At 43.8% G+C, this 20797-nt stretch overlaps 1 protein-coding gene across 6 annotated transcripts in view; it reads left to right on the top strand.

Annotated features, from left to right (window-relative positions):
- The window catches only part of mtrr (5-methyltetrahydrofolate-homocysteine methyltransferase reductase), a 32902-nt gene that overhangs the window by 9121 nt on the left and 2984 nt on the right, over positions 1 to 20797 (top strand). For 5 of the 6 annotated variants that reach the window (XM_041880223.2, XM_041880222.2, XM_041880224.2 and 2 more), the window contains exons 12-13: positions 727 to 845; positions 8725 to 8817. In XM_041880223.2, the coding sequence (XP_041736157.2) occupies positions 727 to 845; positions 8725 to 8817 (212 nt within the window). Of the gene's footprint in view, positions 1 to 726; positions 846 to 8724; positions 8818 to 10113; positions 10732 to 20797 lie in introns of those variants that run through there. The other variant, XM_041880227.2, reaches the window with a different exon arrangement.

Here is a 20797-nt window from a genome sequence, read left to right as displayed (position 1 = left end):
CAATGTTGTGAACAAAGTGCCCCATGGTGGCTGTGGGGTTATGGTATAGGCAGGCATAAGCTACAGACAACGAACACAATTGCATTTTAACGATGGCAATTTGAATGCACAGATACTGTGACGAGATCTTGAGGCCCATTGTCGTGCCATTCATCCGCCACCATCACCTCATGTTTCAGCATGATAATGCAAGGCCCCATGTCGCAAGGGTCTGTACACAATTCCTGGAAGCTGAAAATGTCCCAGTTCTTCCATGGCCTGCATACTCACCAGACTTGTCACCCATTGAGCATGTTTGGGATGCTCTGAATTGACGTGTACGACAGCGTGTTCCAGTTCCCGCCAATATCCAGCAACTTCGCACAGCCATTGAAGAGGAGTGGGACAACATTCCACAGGCCACAATCAACAGCCTGATCAACTCTATGCGAAGGAGATGTGTCGCACTGCATGACTCATGGTGGTCACACCAGATACTGACTGGTTTTCTGATCCACACCCCTACCTTTTTTTAAAGGTATCTGTGACAAACAGATGCATATCTGTATTCCCAGCCATGTGAAATCCATGGATTAGGGCCTAATTTATTTATTTCAATTGACTGATTTCCTTATATGAACTGTAACTCAGTAAAATCTTTGAAATTGTTGCATGTTGCATTTATATTTTTGTTCAGTGTATATATGTGTGACACACCCATAAACACTTTTTGACCTTTGACCACAGGTCCATGTGAGTCTGCGTCAGAACTGCTCCTTCCGCCTGCCCTCTGACCTCTCCAAACCCCTCATCATGATTGGACCAGGCACCGGGGTTGCGCCCTTCATTGGATTCCTACAACAAAGGTACAGCCCACAAAGATGGAGGATTCATACTAACCAGGATATTGTTGTGTTCTAAAGGATGCTTGTTTATCTGGTCAGTGAGTGGAAGTGTTGTTTGAGTTGTGAAGACCAACTCTTTGTGAAGTTTACTCTCTATGACTCAAGAACACTGACATGAATTACAAGGCTGCTATAACAATTATGATGCAACAGGAAGTGTTTCAGCTTGGATCAGTGTGTTAAATCAAATGTTTACTGTTCAAGGACACCATCAATGAATATTAATATTAACAATGCTTAAGTGATGTCATCTGTAAGTTAGTCATACGTTGTTTTGCATTGATCTCCATAATCAATGACTAGAGATCCCACCAAAGGTTTTGCAATGCTCTCTGTCCAATAAGTCTTTATAATATAATATGCCATTTAGCAGACGCTTTTATCCAAAGCGACTTACAGTCATGCGTGCATACATTTTGTGTGTGGTGGTCCTGGGGATCGAACCCACTACCTTGGCGTTACAAGCGCCGTGCTCTACCAGCTGAGCTACAGAGGACCACAAGCTTGATGGTGGTATAATAGCAATGTGACAGACCGAGCTGTGATCACGTCTGGGATCAGTTCTTCAGTGAAACTACCTGTAGGAGGAAATTACCTCTAAACGTTGATTTGAAGGTCCGTTGTGTGTTCTACCCCTATTGGTTAAAGGGGCAATCTGCGGTTGCTACATCCATGTTTTGGCTTATATATTAATGATATGTACCCATTGATTCTTAAAAAATAGAACTTTATAAATGCCTCATTCGCTTAGTTCAACTGTCGTACCCCATCAGAACCCAAAATATAAACTTGTTTTACTCCCAATGTTTTTAAACGATGTAAATGTAAAAAAAATAGTTAATAGCCTCAACATGGTTAAAACTATCATGTTGATATCATGGATGGTCAGTCCCTTGCATCCATAGCTCTGTCTATGAATTTGAGAGTGGTTACCTTTCTCCAGCCCCATCCCTCAGCTTTTTACCGAAATGCTTAATTGTTTCAACCGCTGATTGCCCCTTTTTAATGTTAGGATTTGGAGAGGGTAAGCTGATCCTAGATCTGTGCCTAAGGGCAACTTCCCACTGAGGTAATAAGTCAAGCCATTCCAGAGATGTTGGCTGTCTGTCTGGGGTTTATGACTTGGACTGTAATGAACCAGCCGATGGAGATGTATTGATTTGAATGTAAAGAGGCCTACAGACGGTCTGTGTTAATGTAAATCATAGCTGGTCATTACTGGGAGGTGCACCTCTGCTCAGACACGGGTCACACCACCCGCCAACTACGAGTGTGCGCGTGCGTGCATGGTTGATGAATGGCTCACGTTGCTAGTTCAACTACACCAACCTGTCGATGTCGTGATCGAGCGTGTTCTCCCATTTGCAGTCAGTGACATCCCCTCACTGTTGTGCCCTGCTGTTCAGGGCATTAGTTGACTTAATTTTCAAGCTTTTACAGTTACTTGTGTCAACTAAAGAAATCAATGTTTCTTGGCACTTCTCAGGCTTTAGCCTAGACCCAGAAAAAACTAGCAATGTCACATCTGGAGAGATGCTCTCCAGTGTGTTTTTCTCTTTTAGTATGGGGCTGCAAAATCAGTGCAGTCTGGGTTGTCGGTTCTTGTGTGGAATTACATGTACCCACCACAATTTACATTAAGCGTCCTCTTGCATGTGAAACATTTCTCAGATTAGCGATGACATGTCTGTCAAGTTCCTTTCAAACCTGATTTGATATAACTCGGACATTCCGCTCTATAGCATTAGGAAATGTTTTCATGTCTACAATATCACCAATCGGTAACATACAGGTACATAGTAGCCTTCAGTAAGCCCTGGTGATTGGCTGTAGAAAGGCAGCTTCTTGTTTCTAATTGCATTTCTCCATAGACATTCATTTTCTCTACATAAAGCTTTTCACCGCAAGATGAGGAAGAAGTTGGGTGAAACGATCTTTCAGTGCTCCCTTTTCTCTCTCTGTCTGTCAGATTGTAAAACCTGTCACGAGGAAAGCTTTGTACAGTGCCTGACTTAAGATTCCAAACAAGGCGTCTACCCCTGATGTCGTGCTTTGATAAGAGATAACAACGTCCATTTTGTCAACAGGACGCTGTATCACCAACAGCCATTTTGAAAGCAGGACGCCAACAAAGCCTGAAGGGCCTCCTTTTAGCAACAAAGCAGCATGGGGACGTTTCACTTCTTCCTCCCTCTCTCCCTCCGTCGCTTCCCTCTCCCCTCACTCTTTCCTCCTCCGTTGCTCCCTCTCCCCTCCCCCCTTCTGTCATCCTGTCTTCCTCTGTCAATCGATGGATGTTTTGAAAATGACTGTTCCACTTTATAACTGCAGGAGCGATGGAGAGAGGGGGAGAGCGATGGGGAGAGGGAGAGCGATGGAGAGAGGGGGAGAGCGATGGGGAGAGGGAGAGCGATGGAGAGAGCGAGAGGGAGAGCAGAAGCGATGGAAAGAGGGAGAGCGATGGAAAGAGGGAGAGCGATGGAAAGAGGGAGAGCGATGGGGAGAGGGAGAGAGCGATGGGGAGAGGGAGAGAGCGATGGGGAGAGGGAGAGCGATGGGGAGAGAGGGAGGGAGAGCGATAGGGAGAGCGATGGAGAGAGGGAGCGAAGGAGAGAGGGAGAGGGAGCGGTTTAAATATCATAACTCGGTGGGATCTGGAGACCTCTGGCTGTCTGACATTGATTAGTCGTCTGAGCTTAAGGATGAGTAATTCATTGAGGTTGTTCACCGGATGACAGGTAGTTGAGTTTGGTTACTGTAAATGACTCTATAGTATCTCCACATTCAGCTGAATGCATTCAAAATAGGGCATGCTAATGTCTTTGAAATTCGGCATCCAGGTACAGTATTCATAGCTCAGTGGTACTTCCTGGAATTATCACGGACAGTCTCCTAAAACTCCCACAACACCACACATACAGAACATAAAACCCATTCAGCCTTCCTCTGTAGCTCAGCTGGTAGAGCACGGCGCTTGTAACGCCAAGGTAGTGGGTTCGATCCCCGGGACCACCCATACACAAAAAAAAATTATGCACGCATGACTGTAAGTCGCTTTGGATAAAAGCGTCTACTAAATGGCATATTATTATTATTATTATTATTATTAAATCAAATAATTGCTGCATTTACAGAGACCTCATTCCTGTTCAATCACAGTTTCCTCTAATCCTTTTTCATCTGAGAGGCAACTGCCTCCTTTGGACCCAGAATGGAGTCTCTGGCTCTGATGCTGTGACGCTGTTTCCCTCAGGGCCTGTGGTCTGGGCAGAGATGTGATTTGTATTCAGAGGGAGTGGCAGTTTGGTCTGTGTGGCGCAGTAGACATAGAAGCCAGGCTTTTCATATTGATATTGATCCTTGTGAGGAGGGGAGAGGAGCCCAGTTAAATACGTTTACTGATTTTTAATCAGGAATTGCAGATTGACAATAGTGGATGATGTCACTTGTTAGGTCTGCTCTCTGCTTAACTAAGGGATGCATCAATGAGACTGGAATGTTCTGGGTATTCAGAAACCTTATCCAGTCAAGGTTCTCCACATCTGATAGCGCCTGGCCTGTTGCTGGTCAGGTGACTAATGTGATGGTGAAGGTCGGAGGTGTTATCAGGAGAGAGATGTCACCCCCCCACAGCGGGTGTGTAGATCACAGCACACTGCCTGAGCGTTTTGTGTCTTTGTGCCACCTCTGTGCAAAGGATTCTGGGAGCCCTGACAGACTCGTTGGCCACAGGAGGAATCACTTTTATAGAAGTGGGGCTGACGTGCGGAGGGTGATGTGTACACACAAACACACACACACACGTGCGCACGGCGAGAACTCAAGTCCTTGTTACATCTATGGTGTAGTGTGATCCATCTCTTTAGTAGCATGTTATTTTAGTGTCCCCTCTGTACTTCATCATTCCCCTCTGTACTCCATCATTCCCCTCTGTACTCCATCATTCCCCTCTGTACTCCATCATTCCCCTCTGTACTCCATCATTCCCCTCTGTACTCCATCATTCCCCTCTGTACTCCATCATTCCCCTCTGTACTCCATCATTCCCCTCTGTACTCCATCATTCCCCTCTGTACTTCATCATTCCCCTCTGTACTCCATCATTCCCCTCTGTACTCCATCATTCCCCTCTGTACTTCATCATTCCCCTCTGTACTCCATCATTCCCCTCTGTACTTCATCATTCCCCTCTGTACTCCATCATTCCCCTCTGTACTTCATCATTCCCCTCTGTACTCCATCATTCCCCTCTGTACTTCATCATTCCCCTCTGTACTCCATCATTCCCCTCTGTACTCCATCATTCCCCTCTGTACTTCATCATTCCCCTCTGTACTTCATCATTCCCCTCTGTACTCCATCATTCCCCTCTGTACTCCATCATTCCCCTCTGTACTCCATCATTCCCCTCTGTACTCCATCATTCCCCTCTGTACTCCATCATTCCCCTCTGTACTTCATCATTCCCCTCTGTACTCCATCATTCCCCTCTGTACTTCATCATTCCCCTCTGTACTCCATCATTCCCCTCTGTACTCCATCATTCCCCTCTGTACTTCATCATTCCCCTCTGTACTCCATCATTCCCCTCTGTACTCCATCATTCCCCTCTGTACTTCATCATTCCCCTCTGTACTCCATCATTCCCCTCTGTACTCCATCATTCCCCTCTGTACTCCATCATTCCCCTCTGTACTCCATCATTCCCCTCTGTACTCCATCATTCCCCTCTGTACTCCATCATTCCCCTCTGTACTCCATCATTCCCCTCTGTACTCCATCATTCCCCTCTGTACTCCATCATTCCCCTCTGTACTCCATCATTCCCCTCTGTACTCCATCATTCCCCTCTGTACTTCATCATTCCCCTCTGTACTCCATCATTCCCCTCTGTACTCCATCATTCCCCTCTGTACTCCATCATTCCCCTCTGTACTCCATCATTCCCCTCTGTACTCCATCATTCCCCTCTGTACTCCATCATTCCCCTCTGTACTCCATCATTCCCCTCTGTACTCCATCATTCCCCTCTGTACTTCATCATTCCCCTCTGTACTCCATCATTCCCCTCAAGTACTTCATCATTCCCCTCAAGTACTTCATCATTCCCCTCTGTACTCCATCATTCCCCTCTGTACTTCATCATTCCCCTCTGTACTTCATCATTCCCCTCTGTACTTCATCATTCCCCTCTGTACTCCATCATTCCCCTCTGTACTCCATCATTCCCCTCTGTACTCCATCATTCCCCTCTGTACTTCATCATTCCCCTCTGTACTTCATCATTCCCCTCTGTACTTCATCATTCCCCTCTGTACTCCATCATTCCCCTCTGTACTCCATCATTCCCCTCTGTACTCCATCATTCCCCTCTGTACTCCATCATTCCCCTCTGTACTCCATCATTCCCCTCTGTACTTCATCATTCCCCTCTGTACTCCATCATTCCCCTCTGTACTCCATCATTCCCCTCTGTACTCCATCATTCCCCTCTGTACTCCATCATTCCCCTCTGTACTCCATCATTCCCCTCTGTACTTCATCATTCCCCTCTGTACTTCATCATTCCCCTCTGTACTCCATCATTCCCCTCTGTACTCCATCATTCCCCTCTGTACTCCATCATTCCCCTCTGTACTCCATCATTCCCCTCTGTACTTCATCATCATTCCCCTCTGTACTTCATCATCATTCCCCTCTGTACTTCATCATTCCCCTCTGTACTTCATCATTCCCCTCAAGTACTTCATCATTCCCCTCAAGTACTTCATCATTCCCCTCAAGTACTTCATCATTCCCCTCTGTACTGTATAGATGTTGTAGGGAGATCCAACAGTGTCACTGCTCCCTAAAACCTCTGCTGTGAGCCAGGACTCTGTCTCATCTTTAACCTCTGCTGTGAGCAAGGACACTGTCTCATCTTTAACCTCTGCTGTGAGCAAGGACACTGTCTCATCTTTAACCTCTGCTGTGATCAAGGACACTGTCTCATCTTTAACCTCTGCTGTGATCAAGGACTCTGTCTCATCTTTAACCTCTGCTGTGAGCAAGGACACTGTCTCGTCTTTAACCTCTGTTTTGAGCAAGGACACTGTCTCATCTTTAACCTCTGTTGTGAGCCAGGACACTGTCTCGTCTTTAACCTCTACTGTGAGCAAGCACACTGTCTCGTCTTTAACCTCTGCTGTGAGCAAGGACACTGTCTCGTCTTTAACCTCTGCTGTGAGCAAGGACACTGTCTCGTCTTTAACCTCTGCTGTGAGCAAGGACACTGTCTCGTCTTTAACCTCTGCTGTGAGAAAGGACACTGTCTCGTCTTTAACCTCTGTTGTGAGCAAGGACACTGTCTCGTCTTTAACCTCTGTTGTGAGCAAGGACACTGTCTCGTCTTTAACCTCTGCTGTGATTAAGGACACTGTCTCGTCTTTAACCTCTGCTGTGAGCAAGGACACTGTCTCGTCTTTAACCTCTGCTGTGAGCAAGGACACTGTCTCGTCTTTAACCTCTGCTGTGAGCAAGGACACTGTCTCGTCTTTAACCTCTGCTGTGAGCAAGGACACTGTCTCGTCTTTAACCTCTGCTGTGAGCAAGGACACTGTCTCGTCTTTAACCTCTGCTGTGAGCAAGGACACTGTCTCGTCTTTAACCTCTGCTGTGAGCAAGGACACTGTCTCGTCTTTAACCTCTGTTGTGAGCAAGGACACTGTCTCGTCTTTAACCTCTGCTCTGAGCAAGGACACTGTCTCGTATTTAACCTCTGCTGTGAGCAAGGACACTGTCTCGTCTTTAACCTCTGCTGTGAGCAAGGACACTGTCTCGTCTTTAACCTCTGCTGTGAGCAAGGACACTGTCTCGTCTTTAACCTCTGCTGTGAGCAAGGACACTGTCTCGTCTTTAACCTCTGTTGTGAGCAAGGACACTGTCTCGTCTTTAACCTCTGCTCTGAGCAAGGACACTGTCTCGTCTTTAACCTCTGCTGTGAGCAAGGACACTGTCTCGTCTTTAACCTCTGCTGTGAGCAAGGACACTGTCTCGTCTTTAACCTCTGCTGTGAGCAAGGACACTGTCTCGTCTTTAACCTCTGCTGTGAGCAAGGACACTGTCTCGTCTTTAACCTCTGCTGTGATCAAGGACACTGTCTCGTCTTTAACCTCTGCTGTGAGCAAGGACACTGTCTCGTCTTTAACCTCTGCTCTGAGCAAGGACACTGTCTCGTCTTTAACCTCTGCTGTGAGCAAGGACACTGTCTCGTCTTTAACCTCTGCTGTGAGCAAGGACACTGTCTCGTCTTTAACCTCTGCTCTGAGCAAGGACACTGTCTCGTCTTTAACCTCTGCTGTGAGCAAGGACACTGTCTCGTCTTTAACCTCTGTTGTGAGCAAGGACACTGTCTCGTCTTTAACCTCTGTTGTGAGCAAGGACACTGTCTCGTCTTTAACCTCTGCTGTGAGCAAGGACACTGTCTCGTCTTTAACCTCTGTTGTGAGCCAGGACTCTGTCTCGTCTTTAACCTCTGCTGTGAGCAAGGACTCTGTCTCGTCTTTAACCTCTGTTGTGAGCCAGGACTCTGTCTCGTCTTTAACCTCTGCTGTGAGCAAGGACACTGTCTCGTCTTTAACCTCTGCTGTGAGCAAGGACACTGTCTCGTCTTTAACCTCTGTTGTGAGCAAGGACACTGTCTCGTCTTTAACCTCTGTTGTGAGCAAGGACACTGTCTCGTCTTTAACCTCTGTTGTGAGCCAGTACTCTGTCCCGCCTCTGTGTTTTTATTGATTGGGCTTTGAGTTCTCCTCCAGTGTATTTATATTTATTTATTTTCACCTCCTTTTTTCTCTTTCAGGGAGAAGGAGAGGGAGGGAAACCCGGAGGCTGAGTTTGGTGAGACCTGGCTGTTCTTCGGTTGTCGCCATAGAGACCGAGACTTCCTATTTAGGTGAGTGTTATTTTGACCAAAACATTGGGTCTTTTGGAAATGGCACCCTATTCCCTGTGTTGTGCTCTACTCTTGACCTGGACCTGCACAGGGTTCTGGTCAAAAGTAGTCCACTGTATAGGGAGTATGCTGCACCCATGCATTCCCAAAGTGTGGCACCCAAATGGGTGACCTCTGACTTTTACTCCAATCAGAGTGCAGATCGTCATGTAAACAAAGAAACTGCCTAGGCCAGGCTGTTATGTTCTATGACGTCATGGTTTCCTGGAACGTGTCACTTTCCTCTGTGTCCTTGACAGCCATGGCGTGATCGAGAAGGTGGTGAGATTGAAGTGGTCCTTGTAGGACAATACTTTATATGATAGTCTGGCTCCCCCCCTCCCCCCATAGGACTAGAGATATGACTAGAACAACACCGTGCGGAGATATGACTAGAACAACACCGTGCTGAGATATGACTAGAACAACACCGTGCTGAGATATGACTAGAACAACACCGTGCGGAGATATGACTAGAACAACACCGTGCTGAGATATGACTAGAACAACACCGTGCTGAGCAACACTGGTACACAGGGATGGAGAGTATATTGTACGCTATAGTGTTACAAAGCTCACAGATAGAGAAATATACACTGAATGTACAAAACATTAAGAACACCTTCCTAATATTGAGTTGCACCTTCCCCTTTTGCCCTCAGAACACCATCAATTCGTCGTGGCATGGACTGTACAAGGTGTTGAAAGCATTCCACAGGGATGCTGGCCCATGTTTACTCAAATGCTTCCCACTGTTGTCAAGTTGGCTCGATGTCCTTTGGGTGGTGGACCATTTCTTGATACACACAGGAAACTGTTGAGCGTGAAAAACCCAGCAGCGTTGCAGTTCTTGACACAAACTGGTGCGCCTGACACCTACTAGCATACCCCATTCAAAGGCACTTAAATATTTTGTGTTGCCCATTCACCCTCTGAATGGCACACATACACAATCCATGTCTCAAAGCTTGAAAATCATTCTTTAACCTGTCTCCTCCCCTTCATCTACACTGAATTGAGTCGTTTTAACAGGTGACATCAAAAAGGGATCATAGCTTTCACCTGGATTCACCTTGTCAGTCTGTCATGGAAAGAGCAGGTGTTCCTAATGTTTTGTACACTCAGTGGATCTATTCCATGAAGTAGATACAGCAATTCCAGTTCAGAAGACTTGAAAACCATTTTTTATTTCAAATCAAACTTGCTTAACCGAGTGAATGCAAATATTCCAACCTTTGTCTTTTAAATTACTTCTAGCACTACCAAAACAACACAAAGCCATGTGAAGGCCCGTACACCAATCAAAGCGATGCATCCTGAGTAGATTACAAAGCGATGGATTTGTCCCAGAAATCATGAAAGAACAGATCAAAGAAAAATCTGCCTGTATTTGTTTATTTCCTTCCGTCTCTTTGTTAAATAAATCCTCACAGCCAGGCATCCTGGGCTGATGGTTGTTTGTTCACAGGGGGAATTCAACCTAACCCAACTTTGGCCATCAGTGGGGGTCTGAAACATGAACTGATAGAAAAATATAGTATTCCCTTTGATGCTAAATATATCCTGTGGTCCTAGGCCAAACCTTGACATCCTGGGTGTGACATTAATATCACAGTGTTCTCCTATAAAAAACTAACTCTGGGATCAGCCCTAATCAACCCCAACACTTAACATATGTGTTAGAGGGTGACACCAATCTGACCTCCAGTCAGTTACTCAGACCCCCTGATGTTTGCTCCCTGTCCCTCCATCTTATTCCCTTATTCCATGGATAGTGATTTCAGTGCAGAGGGGAAGGGGGTTTACATTTTTACATTTTAGTCGTTTAGCAGACGTTCTTATCCAGAGCGACTTACAGTTAGTGAGTGCATACATTTTTTTCATACTGGCCCCCCGTGGGAATCGAACCCCACAACCCTGGCGTTGCAAGCGCCATGCTCTACCAACTGAGCTACAGGGGGACTACTGTAGCTCTTGTTAAGGGCCAGAGTGGCACCGCCAGACCAGACCAGACCAGACCAGACCAGACCAGGCCAGGCCAGACCAGGCCAGACCAGACCAGACCAGGCCAGACCAGACCAGGCCAGACCAGGCCAGACCAGACCACCACCAGACCAGACCACGGTTTGACTGAGAGCTGAGGCCAGAGAGAAGAGCTCAGCTCAGTGGGGTCTGGGTGGACCCCTGGTACAAGGATGTTAACCTTTCAAACAGAAATCAATACAGAAGTCTCATTATATTGGCTGACATTCAACAGAGAACAGGGGGGAGGTCAGAAAAGAGAGAAGGGAGGAGAAATGGCAATATGAAATTAACTTGAGAATATTTATTCTGTTGGTCAACACCTTTCCCCCTAGACGTTTCTGTTAGTCAACACCTTTCCCCCTAGACGTTTCTGTTAGTCAACACCTTTCCCCCTAGACGTTTCTGTTAGTCAACACCTTTCCCCCTAGACGTTTCTACTAGTCAACACCTTTCCCCCTAGACGTTTCTGTTAGTCAACACCTCTCCCCCTAGACGTTTCTGTTAGTCAACACCTTTCCCCCTAGACGTTTCTGTTAGTCAACACCTTTCCCCCTAGACGTTTCTGTTAGTCAACACCTTTCCCCCTAGACGTTTCTGTTAGTCAACACCTTTCCCCCTAGACGTTTCTAATAGTCAACACCTCTCCCCCTAGACGTTTAAGGGGGTGTATTCTTCATGTTGTTGTTTGATCACCAGGAAGTGAACCCTCATCACTGCTCTGTTGATTCTATCTGTGACCTCAGGGCTGTGAAGGAGTCCAGTCCAGACAATCCCAGGGGTCACATGTCAACGTCTTTCTCTTTTTCCTCCCCACCTCCTGTTTTCACTCTTGTCTTTCTAGTGTTTAACATACTTGGTAAACTAGGGATTTGTTTGCAGGGCTGTCAAAAATAGAATTGTTCATACTGAGTCATCCAGATGAATAAATGTCATGAGAAAAACATGGTGATGTTGTAGCAACAATACGTGACATTCAACCCAATGAGGGACAAAAAGAGAGAGAAAGAGACACAGAAGGAGAGAGGGAGAAATGGACAATAAAAACTACAGTGGGGGAAAAAAAGTATTTAGTCAGCCACCAATTGAGCAAGTTCTCCCACTTAAAAAGATGAGAGAGGCCTGTCATTTTCATCATAGGTACACGTCAACTATGACAGACAAAATGAGAAAAAAAATCCAGAAAATCACATTGTAGGATTTTTAATGAATTTATTTGCAAATTATGGTGGAAAATAAGTATTTGGTCAATAACTAAAGTTTCTCAATACTTTGTTATATACCCTTTGTTGGCAATGACACAGGTCAAACGTTTTCTGTAAGTCTTCACAAGGTTTTCACACACTGTTGCTGGTATTTTGGCCCATTCCTCCATGCAGATCTCCTCTAGAGCAGTGATGTTTTGGGGCTGTCGCTGGGCAACACAGACTTTCAACTCCCTCCAAAGATTTTCTATGGGGTTGAGATCTGGAGACTGGCTAGGCCACTCCAGGACCTTGAAATGCTTCTCACGAAGCCACTCCTTCGTTGCCCGGGCGGTGTGTTAGGGATCATTGTCATGCTGAAAGACCCAGCCACGTTTCATCTTCAATGCCCTTGCTGATGGAAGGAGGTTTTCACTCAAAATCTCACATGGCCCCATTCATTCTTTCCTTTACACGGATCAGTCGTCCTGGTCCCTTTGCAGAAAAACAGCCCCAAAGCATGATGTTTCCACCCCCATGCTTCACAGTAGGTATGGTGTTCTTTGGATGCAACTCAGCATTCTTTGTCCTCCAAACACGACGAGTTGAGTTTTTACCAAAAAGTTCTATTTTTGTTTCATCTGACCATATGACATTCTCCCAATCCTCTTCTGGATCATCCAAATGCACTCTAGCAAACTTCAGACGGGCCTGGACATGTACTGGCTTAAGCAGGGGGACACGTCTGGCACTGCAGGATTTGAGTCCCTGGCGGCGTAGTGTGTTACTGATGGTAGGCTTTGTTACTTTGGTCCCAGCTCTCTGCAGGTCATTCACTAGGTCCCCCCGTGTGGTTCTGGGATTTTTGCTCACCGTTCTTGTGATCATTTTGACCACACGGGGTGAGATCTTGCGTGGAGCCCCAGATCGAGGGAGATTATCAGTGGTCTTGTATGTCTTCCATTTCCTAATAATTGCTCCCACAGTTGATTTCTTCAAACCAAGCTGCTTACCTATTGCAGATTCAGTCTTCCCAGCCTGGTGCAGGTCTACAATTTTGTTTCTGGTGTCCTTTGACAGCTCTTTGGTCTTGGCCATAGTGGAGTTTGGAGTGTGACTGTTTGAGGTTGTGGACAGGTGTCTTTTATACTGATAACAAGTTCAAACAGGTGCCATTAATACAGGTAATGAGTGGAGGACAGAGGAGCCTCTTAAAGAAGAAGTTACAGGTCTGTGAGAGCCAGAAATTTTGCTTGTTTGTAGGTGACCAAATACTTATTTTCCACCATAATTTGCAAATAAATTCATAAAATTTTTTTTTCTCATTTTGTCTGTCATAGTTGACGTGTACCTATGATGAAAATTACAGGCCTCTCTCATCTTTTTAAGTGGGAGAACTTGCACAATTGGTGGCTGACTAAATACTTTTTCCCCCCCACTGTATGTCTCCTTCGCTCACCTCCTCTGCAGTATTTACTGCATTTATACTCATTCCTGTCATGGCCTTCATATTTTATTAAAACTAGTTTTTAAAAGTATCCCTGCTACTGCAAAACATTTATAAGAATACCTTCACCCAAGTTCCCTCTGTTTCCAGACATCTCCTCATATATTGTCTAGTCTCTGTCTGTCTGTCCGCTTCTCCATCCTGTCAACCTTGGGTAAGGTTCTTCACTGGCCTAGAAAACAGTAAACCTTACTGTGCTGTTGCTACAAACCCAAAGCCCTGTAAAACATTGACGAGGAATAAACAGACTTGGCAAGCAGGTAATGGATAGACACACACACACACAAGGTTTCTGGGTATTTTATTAGGATCCCAATGAGCTGTTTATTTTTTTATTTTTTAGGGGGTATATCAGCTTTAATATTTCAGATTGTAACTTCCATCAATGTAATTGTCTGCATCACTTCCATTCCCCCATATGTTTTTTTTCTTCTCGTGTGTATATATATATATATATATATATACATACATACACACACACACACACATCCTTTTAAAATTATATTACATTACTTTCCAACCCCACCACCCTTCCCCTATTGGAGTAAACTAGTGAACAACAACGCTTAGGCCTCTACTTCCAGCCCATACATACTATATACATTTTATGGACACAGTCAAATTCTACAATAATTATATTTTGATTGTTTTTACTCCTGAACTTCCTCCGATCATTTTCATGATGTCCATCTGGTTTGCTTCTATATGCCATATCTTTCTAACTGTGCTCTTTCACAAAAGCTCTCAACCTATAACCTATATACTTATTATGGACACAGTATGCTTTACATTAGTTATCTTGTTGTTATTAGTTGTTGTTGTTAGCCCATCCTTCAGCTCCATTCAACACCTCCCATCTATCTCTTAACACCATCCATATTGGATTTCTATTTGCCATATATTTTTCAACTGTACTGTGATGTTTTACAAAAGTTCTGAACCTTTCTATTCTCATTGTTTCTACAGATCGTAAATTGAAAATAAACATTTTTGCTAAAAGTATTATTATATTATTGATCGATTGACTATGACTTTTCAGATCACCCAGTAGTGCTATCTGCAGGGTTAGCTCCAGGTAAATATTGCAATCCTTTAGCCATTCCTGGACCTGTGTCCAAAAACAAGCTACAAATGGACAGTACCAAAACAAATGATCTAATGATTTTGTCTCTTCGCAGCAAAATCTGCAGATCTGGGAAAATTGTATCCCCCATATAAATAACATTCTATTGGTAGCAAGAATTGTATATAATAATTGAAAAATTCAAAATGTTGAATCCGGCGTCGTTTTGCGCATCAATTCATAAACACTATGCCATGGGATCGGTACGTCAAAAATCTCTTCCCAACTATTTTGCAATCTATATGGGACGGCTGTCAATCCTTTGGTCCTTAAATGAAGCTGGTATACTTTTTTATTTATCACAATTTTATTTAACCAATTATATTCTTTAATGCAGGGCAGACAGACAAGTTCCTTACTTTTTCCCCCTTCCACTTTCATTTTCAATTTTTGCGGTAATGCTGCAATTATTTGGTTGTAATTTTGGGTAGAGCAGACATTTCCATATGTTTTTGTTAGCTGCATGTGCGACAACTCCACCAGTCCTACCGATTAATATCATTTATGAAGATTATACTTTTTTTAAACATTTTGTCAAAAAAAAAAAGTTTTTTTTATCAATTAGTATATTTGAGTTTAACCACAATATTTGTTGCATTATTTCTTCTGTCATTTCTGGAGGATTAAATTGAAATTGCAACCAACTTTCTATGGCTTGTTTTAGAAATAGTGATATTTGGGAGATGATTTCCTTTTCAAATAACTTAGTGAGAGGTTGTAATCTGAATAAAGGGAAAAAGGCCATTCTTGAACATTGGGTGAGACAATCTTACTAATTTGCTAGAGAACCAGTTCGGATTTAAGTATAACTTTTGTATGACTGAAGCTTTTAGTGATAGGTCTAATGCTTTAATATTTAATAATTTCTGTCCTCCGAATATATAAATATATAAATAGGCCCGTTTAATTTTTGTCTGGCTTGCCGTTCCATATAAAATTGAATATTTTTTTCTCATATAATTAAAATAACTGTTCGCTAGGCGCAGGTAAGACCATAAGCAAATAGGTAAACTGGGATAATACTAAAGAGTTAATTAGGGTGATTTTTCCACAAATTGACAGGTATTTACCTTTCCATGGTAGCAAGATCTTATCTATTTTTGCTAACTTTCTATTAAAATATATTGGAGTGAGATCATTTATTTCATTTGGGATATGTATTCTGAGTATATCCACATCATCATCAGACCATTTTATTGGTAAACTACATGGTAATGTAACATTTTTATTTTTTAGTGATCCAATACGTAATATAGTACATTTATAATAATTTGGTTGTAATCCAGAGAGGTCCCCATTAGCTGTTGCAAAAGCAGCAGCTACTCTTCCTGGGGTCCACACAAAACATGAAACATGAATACAGAACATTAATAGACAAGAACAGCTCAAGGACAGAACTACATACATATATATTTTTTAAAGGCACACGTAGCCTACATATCAATACATACACACAAACTATCTACGTCAAATAGGGGCGAGGCGTTGTGCCGTGAGGTGTTGCTTTATCTGTTTTTTGAAACCAGGTTTGCTGTTTATTTGAGCAATATGAGATGGAACGGAGTTCCATGCAATAATGGCTCTATATAATACTGTACGCTTTCTTGAATTTGTTCTGGATGTGGGGACTGTGAAAAGACCCCTGGTGGTATGTCTGGTGGGGTAAGTGTGTGTGTCAGAGCTGTGTGTAAGTTGACTATGCAAACAATTTGGGATTTTCAACACACTGTTTCTTATAAAAAGAAGTGATGCAGTCAGTCTCTCCTCAACTCTAAGCCAAGAGAGACTGGCATGGATAGTCCCTCTGATTACCCCGTGTAGCTCAGTTGGTAGAGCATGGCGCTTGCAACGCCAGGGTTGTGGGTTCGTTTCCCACGGGGGGCCAGTATGAGAAAATGTATGCACTCATTAACTGTAAGTCACTCTGGATAAGAGCGTCTGCTAAATGATTAAAATGTAAAATGTAAATTACAATGAAGAGCAATACGTGCCGCTCTGTTTTGGGCCAGCTGCAGCTTAACTAGGTCTTTCCTTGCAGCACTGGACCACACGACTGGACAATAATCAACATTAGACTAAACGAGCATGCAGAACTTGTATTTTGGAGTGTGGTGTCAAAAAAGCAGAGCATCTCTTTATTACGGACAGACCTCTCCCCATCTTTACAACCATTGAATCTATGTTTTGACCATGATAGTTTACAATCTAAGGTAACGCCAAGTAATTTAGTCACAACTTGTTCAACAGCCACACCATTCATTACCAGATTCAGCTGAGGTCTAGAACTTAGGGAATGATTTGTACCAAATACAATGCTCTTGGTTTTAGATGTTCAGGACCAGTTTATTAGTGGCCACCATTCCAAAACAGACTGCAACTCTTTGTTAAGGGTTTCGGTGACTTCATTAGCTGTGGTTGCTGATGCGTATATGGTTGAATCATCAGCATACATGGACACACATGCTTTGTTTAATGCCAGTGGCAGGTCATTGGTAAAAATAGAAAAGAGGAGGGCCTAGAGAGCTGCCCTGCAGTACACCACACTTTACATGTTTGACATTAGAGAAGCTTCCATTAAAGAAAACTCTGAGTTCAATTAGATAGATAGCTCTGAATCCACGATATGGCAGAGGTTGAAAAGCCATAACACATACACTACCATTCAAAAGTTTGGGATCACTTAGAAATGTCCTTGTTTTCCATGAAAACATACATTAAATGAGTTTGAATAAGAAATATAGCAAAATTATTTTTTAATAGAAATAATAATTGTCGTTCAAACTTTGCTTTCGTCAAAGAATCCTCCATTTGCAGCAATTACAGCCTTGCAAACCTTTGGCATTCTAGTTGTCAATTTGTTGAGGTAATCTGAAAAGGTTTCACCCCATGCTTCCTGATGCACCTCCCACAAGTTGGATTGGCTTGATGGGCACTTCTTACGTACCATACGGTCAAGCTGCTCCCACAACAGCTCAATAGGGTTGAGATCCGGTGACTGTGCTGGCCACTCCATTATAGAAAGAATACCAGCTGACTGCTTCTTCCCTAAAATAGTTATTGCATAGTTTGGAGCTGTGCTTTGGGTCATTGTCCTGTTGTAGGAGGAAATTGGCACCAATCAAGCGCCATCCACTGGGTATGGCATGGCGTTACAAAATGGAGTGATAGCCTTCCTTCTTCAAAATCCCTTTTACCCTGTACAAATCTCCCACTTTACCACCACCAAAGCACCCCCAGACCATCACATTGCCTCCACCATGCTTGACAGATGGCATCAAGCACTCCTCCAGCATCTTTTCATTTGGTCTGCATCTCACAAATGTCCTTCTTTGTGATCCGAACACCTCAAACTTCGATTCGTCTGTCCATAACACTTTTTTCCAATCTTCCTCTGTCCAGTGTCTGTGTTCTTTTGCCCATCTTTTCTTTTTATTGGCCAGTCTGAGATATGTATTTTTCTTTGCAACTCTGCCTAGAAGGTCGGCATCCCGGAGTCGCCTCTTCACTGTTGACGTTGAGACTGGTGTTTTGCGGGTACTATTTAATAAAGCTGCCAGTTGAGGACCTGTGAGGCGTCTGTTTCTGAAACTAGACACTAATGTATTTGTTCTCTTGCTCAGTTGTGCACCGGGGCCTTCCACTCCTCTTTCTATTCTGGTTAGAGACAGTTTGCGCTGTTCTGTGAAGGGAGTAGTACACAGCGTTGTATGAGATCTTCAGTTTCTTGGCAATTTCTCACATGGAATAGCCTTCCTTTCTCAGAACAAGAATAGACTGACGAGTTTCAGAAGAAAGTTATTTGTTTCTGGCCATTTTGAGCCTGTAATCGAACCCACAATTGCTGATGCTCCAGATACTCAACTAGTCTCAAGAAGGCCAGTTTTTTTTATTGCTTCTTTTAATCAGCACAACAGTTTTCAGCTGTGCTAAGATAATTGCAGAAGGGTTTTCTAATGATCAATTAGCCTAAAATGATCAACTTGGATTAGCAAACACAACGTGCCATTGGGAACACAGGACTGGTGGTTGCTGATAATGGGCCTCTGTACGCCTATGTAGATATTCCATAAAAAATCAGCCGTTTCCAGCTACAATAGCCATTTACAACATTAACAATGTCTACACTGTATTTCTGATCAATTTGATGTTATTTTAATGGACAAAAAATTGCTTTTCTTTCAAAAACAAGGACATTTCTAAGTGACCCCAAACTTTTGAACGGTAGTGTACATTTATTCAACAACAGGTTATGGTGAATAATATCAAAGGCTGCACTGAAATCTAACAGTACAGTCCCACAATCTTCTTATTATCAATTTCTTTCAATCAATCATCAGTCATTTGTGTCAGTGCAGTACATGTTGAGTGCCCTTTCCTATAAGCATGTTGAAAGTCTGTTGTTAATTTGTTTACAGAGAAATGGCATTGTATTTGGTCAAACACCATTTTTTCCCCAACAGTTTGCTAAGAGCTGGCAGCAAGATTATAGGTCTACTGTTAGAACCAGTAAAGGCCGCTTTACCATTCTTTGGTAGTGGAATTACTTTGGCTTCCCTCCAGGCCTGAGGACAAATACTTTCCTCTAGGCTCAGATTAAAGATAGGACAGATAGGAGTGGCTATACAGTCCGCTACCATCCTCAGTAGCTTTCCATCTAAGTGGTCAATGCCAGGAGGTTTGTCATTATTGATTGATAACAATAATTGTTCCACCTCTCCCACACTAACTTTACAAAATTCAAACTTGCAATGCTTTTCTGTCATTGTTTTTTTAATGCATGAATACGATGGCTCACTGTTCATTGTTGTCATTTCCTGCCCAAGTTTTCCCACTTTCCAATAAAGAAATCATTAAAATAATTGGCAACAAATCAAATGGTTTTGTGATGATTTGATTTGATGAAAGATGGAGTTGAATTTGTCTTTCTACCCAAAGTTTTTTTTCCATCATTCTTTATACACTGCTCAAAAAAAATAAAGGGAACACTTAAACAACACAATGTAACTCCCAAGTCAATCACACTTCTGTGAAATCAAACTGTCCACTTAGGAAGCAACACTGATTGACAATACATTTCACATGCTGCTGTGCAAATGGAATAGACAACAGGTGGAAATTATAGGCAATTAGCAAGACACCCCCAATAACGGACTGGTTCTGCAGGTGGTGACCACAGACCACTTCTCAGTTCCTATGCTTCCTGGCTGATGTTTTGGTCACTTTTGAATGCTGGCGGTGCTTTCACTCTAGTGGTAGCATGAGACAGAGTCTACAACCCACGCAAGTGGCTCAGGTAGTGCAGCTCATCCAGGATGGCACATCAATGCGAGCTGTGGCAAGAAGGTTTGCTGTGTCTGTCAGCGTAGTGTCCAGAGCATGGAGGCGCTACCAGAAGACAGGCCAGTACATCAGGAGACATGGAGGAGGCCATAGGAGGGCAACAACCCAGCAGCAGGACCGCTACCTCTGCCTTTGTGCAAGGAGGAGCAGGAGGAGCTTCTTACGGAGCCACTCCTTAGTTGCCCTTACTGTGTGTTTCGGGTTGTTGTCATGCTGGAAGACCCAGCCACGACCCATCTTCAATGCTCTTACTGAGGGAAGGAGGTTGTTGGCCAAGATCTCGTGATACATGGCCCCATCCATCCTCCCCTCAATACGGTGCAGTCGTCCTGTCCCCTTTGCAGAAAAGCATCCCCAAAGAATTATGTTTCCACCTCCATGCTTCACGGTTGGGATGGTGTTCTTGGGGTTGTACTCATCCTTCTTCTTCCTCCAAACACGGCGAGTGGAGTTTAGACCAAAAAGCTATATTTTTGTCTCATCAGACCACATGACCTTCTCCCATTCCTCCTCTGGATCATCCAGATGGTCATTGGCAAACTTCAGACGGGTCTGGACATGCGCTGGCTTGAGCAGGGGGACCTTGCGTACGCTGCAGGATTTTAATCCATGACGGCGTAGTGTGTTACTAATGGTTTTCTTTGAGACTGTGGTCCCAGCTCTCTTCAGGTCATTGAACAGGTCCTGCCGTGTAGTTCTGGGCTGATCCCTCACCTTCCTCATGATCATTCATGCCCCACGAGGTGAGATCTTGCATGGAGCCCC

Source organism: Coregonus clupeaformis, chromosome 7 (assembly GCF_020615455.1).
Source record: "Coregonus clupeaformis isolate EN_2021a chromosome 7, ASM2061545v1, whole genome shotgun sequence".
Classification (NCBI taxonomy): domain Eukaryota; kingdom Metazoa; phylum Chordata; class Actinopteri; order Salmoniformes; family Salmonidae; genus Coregonus; species Coregonus clupeaformis.
The sequence above is the reverse complement of the archived record's forward strand: the minus strand, read 5'-3'. Positions and strand labels throughout refer to the sequence as shown.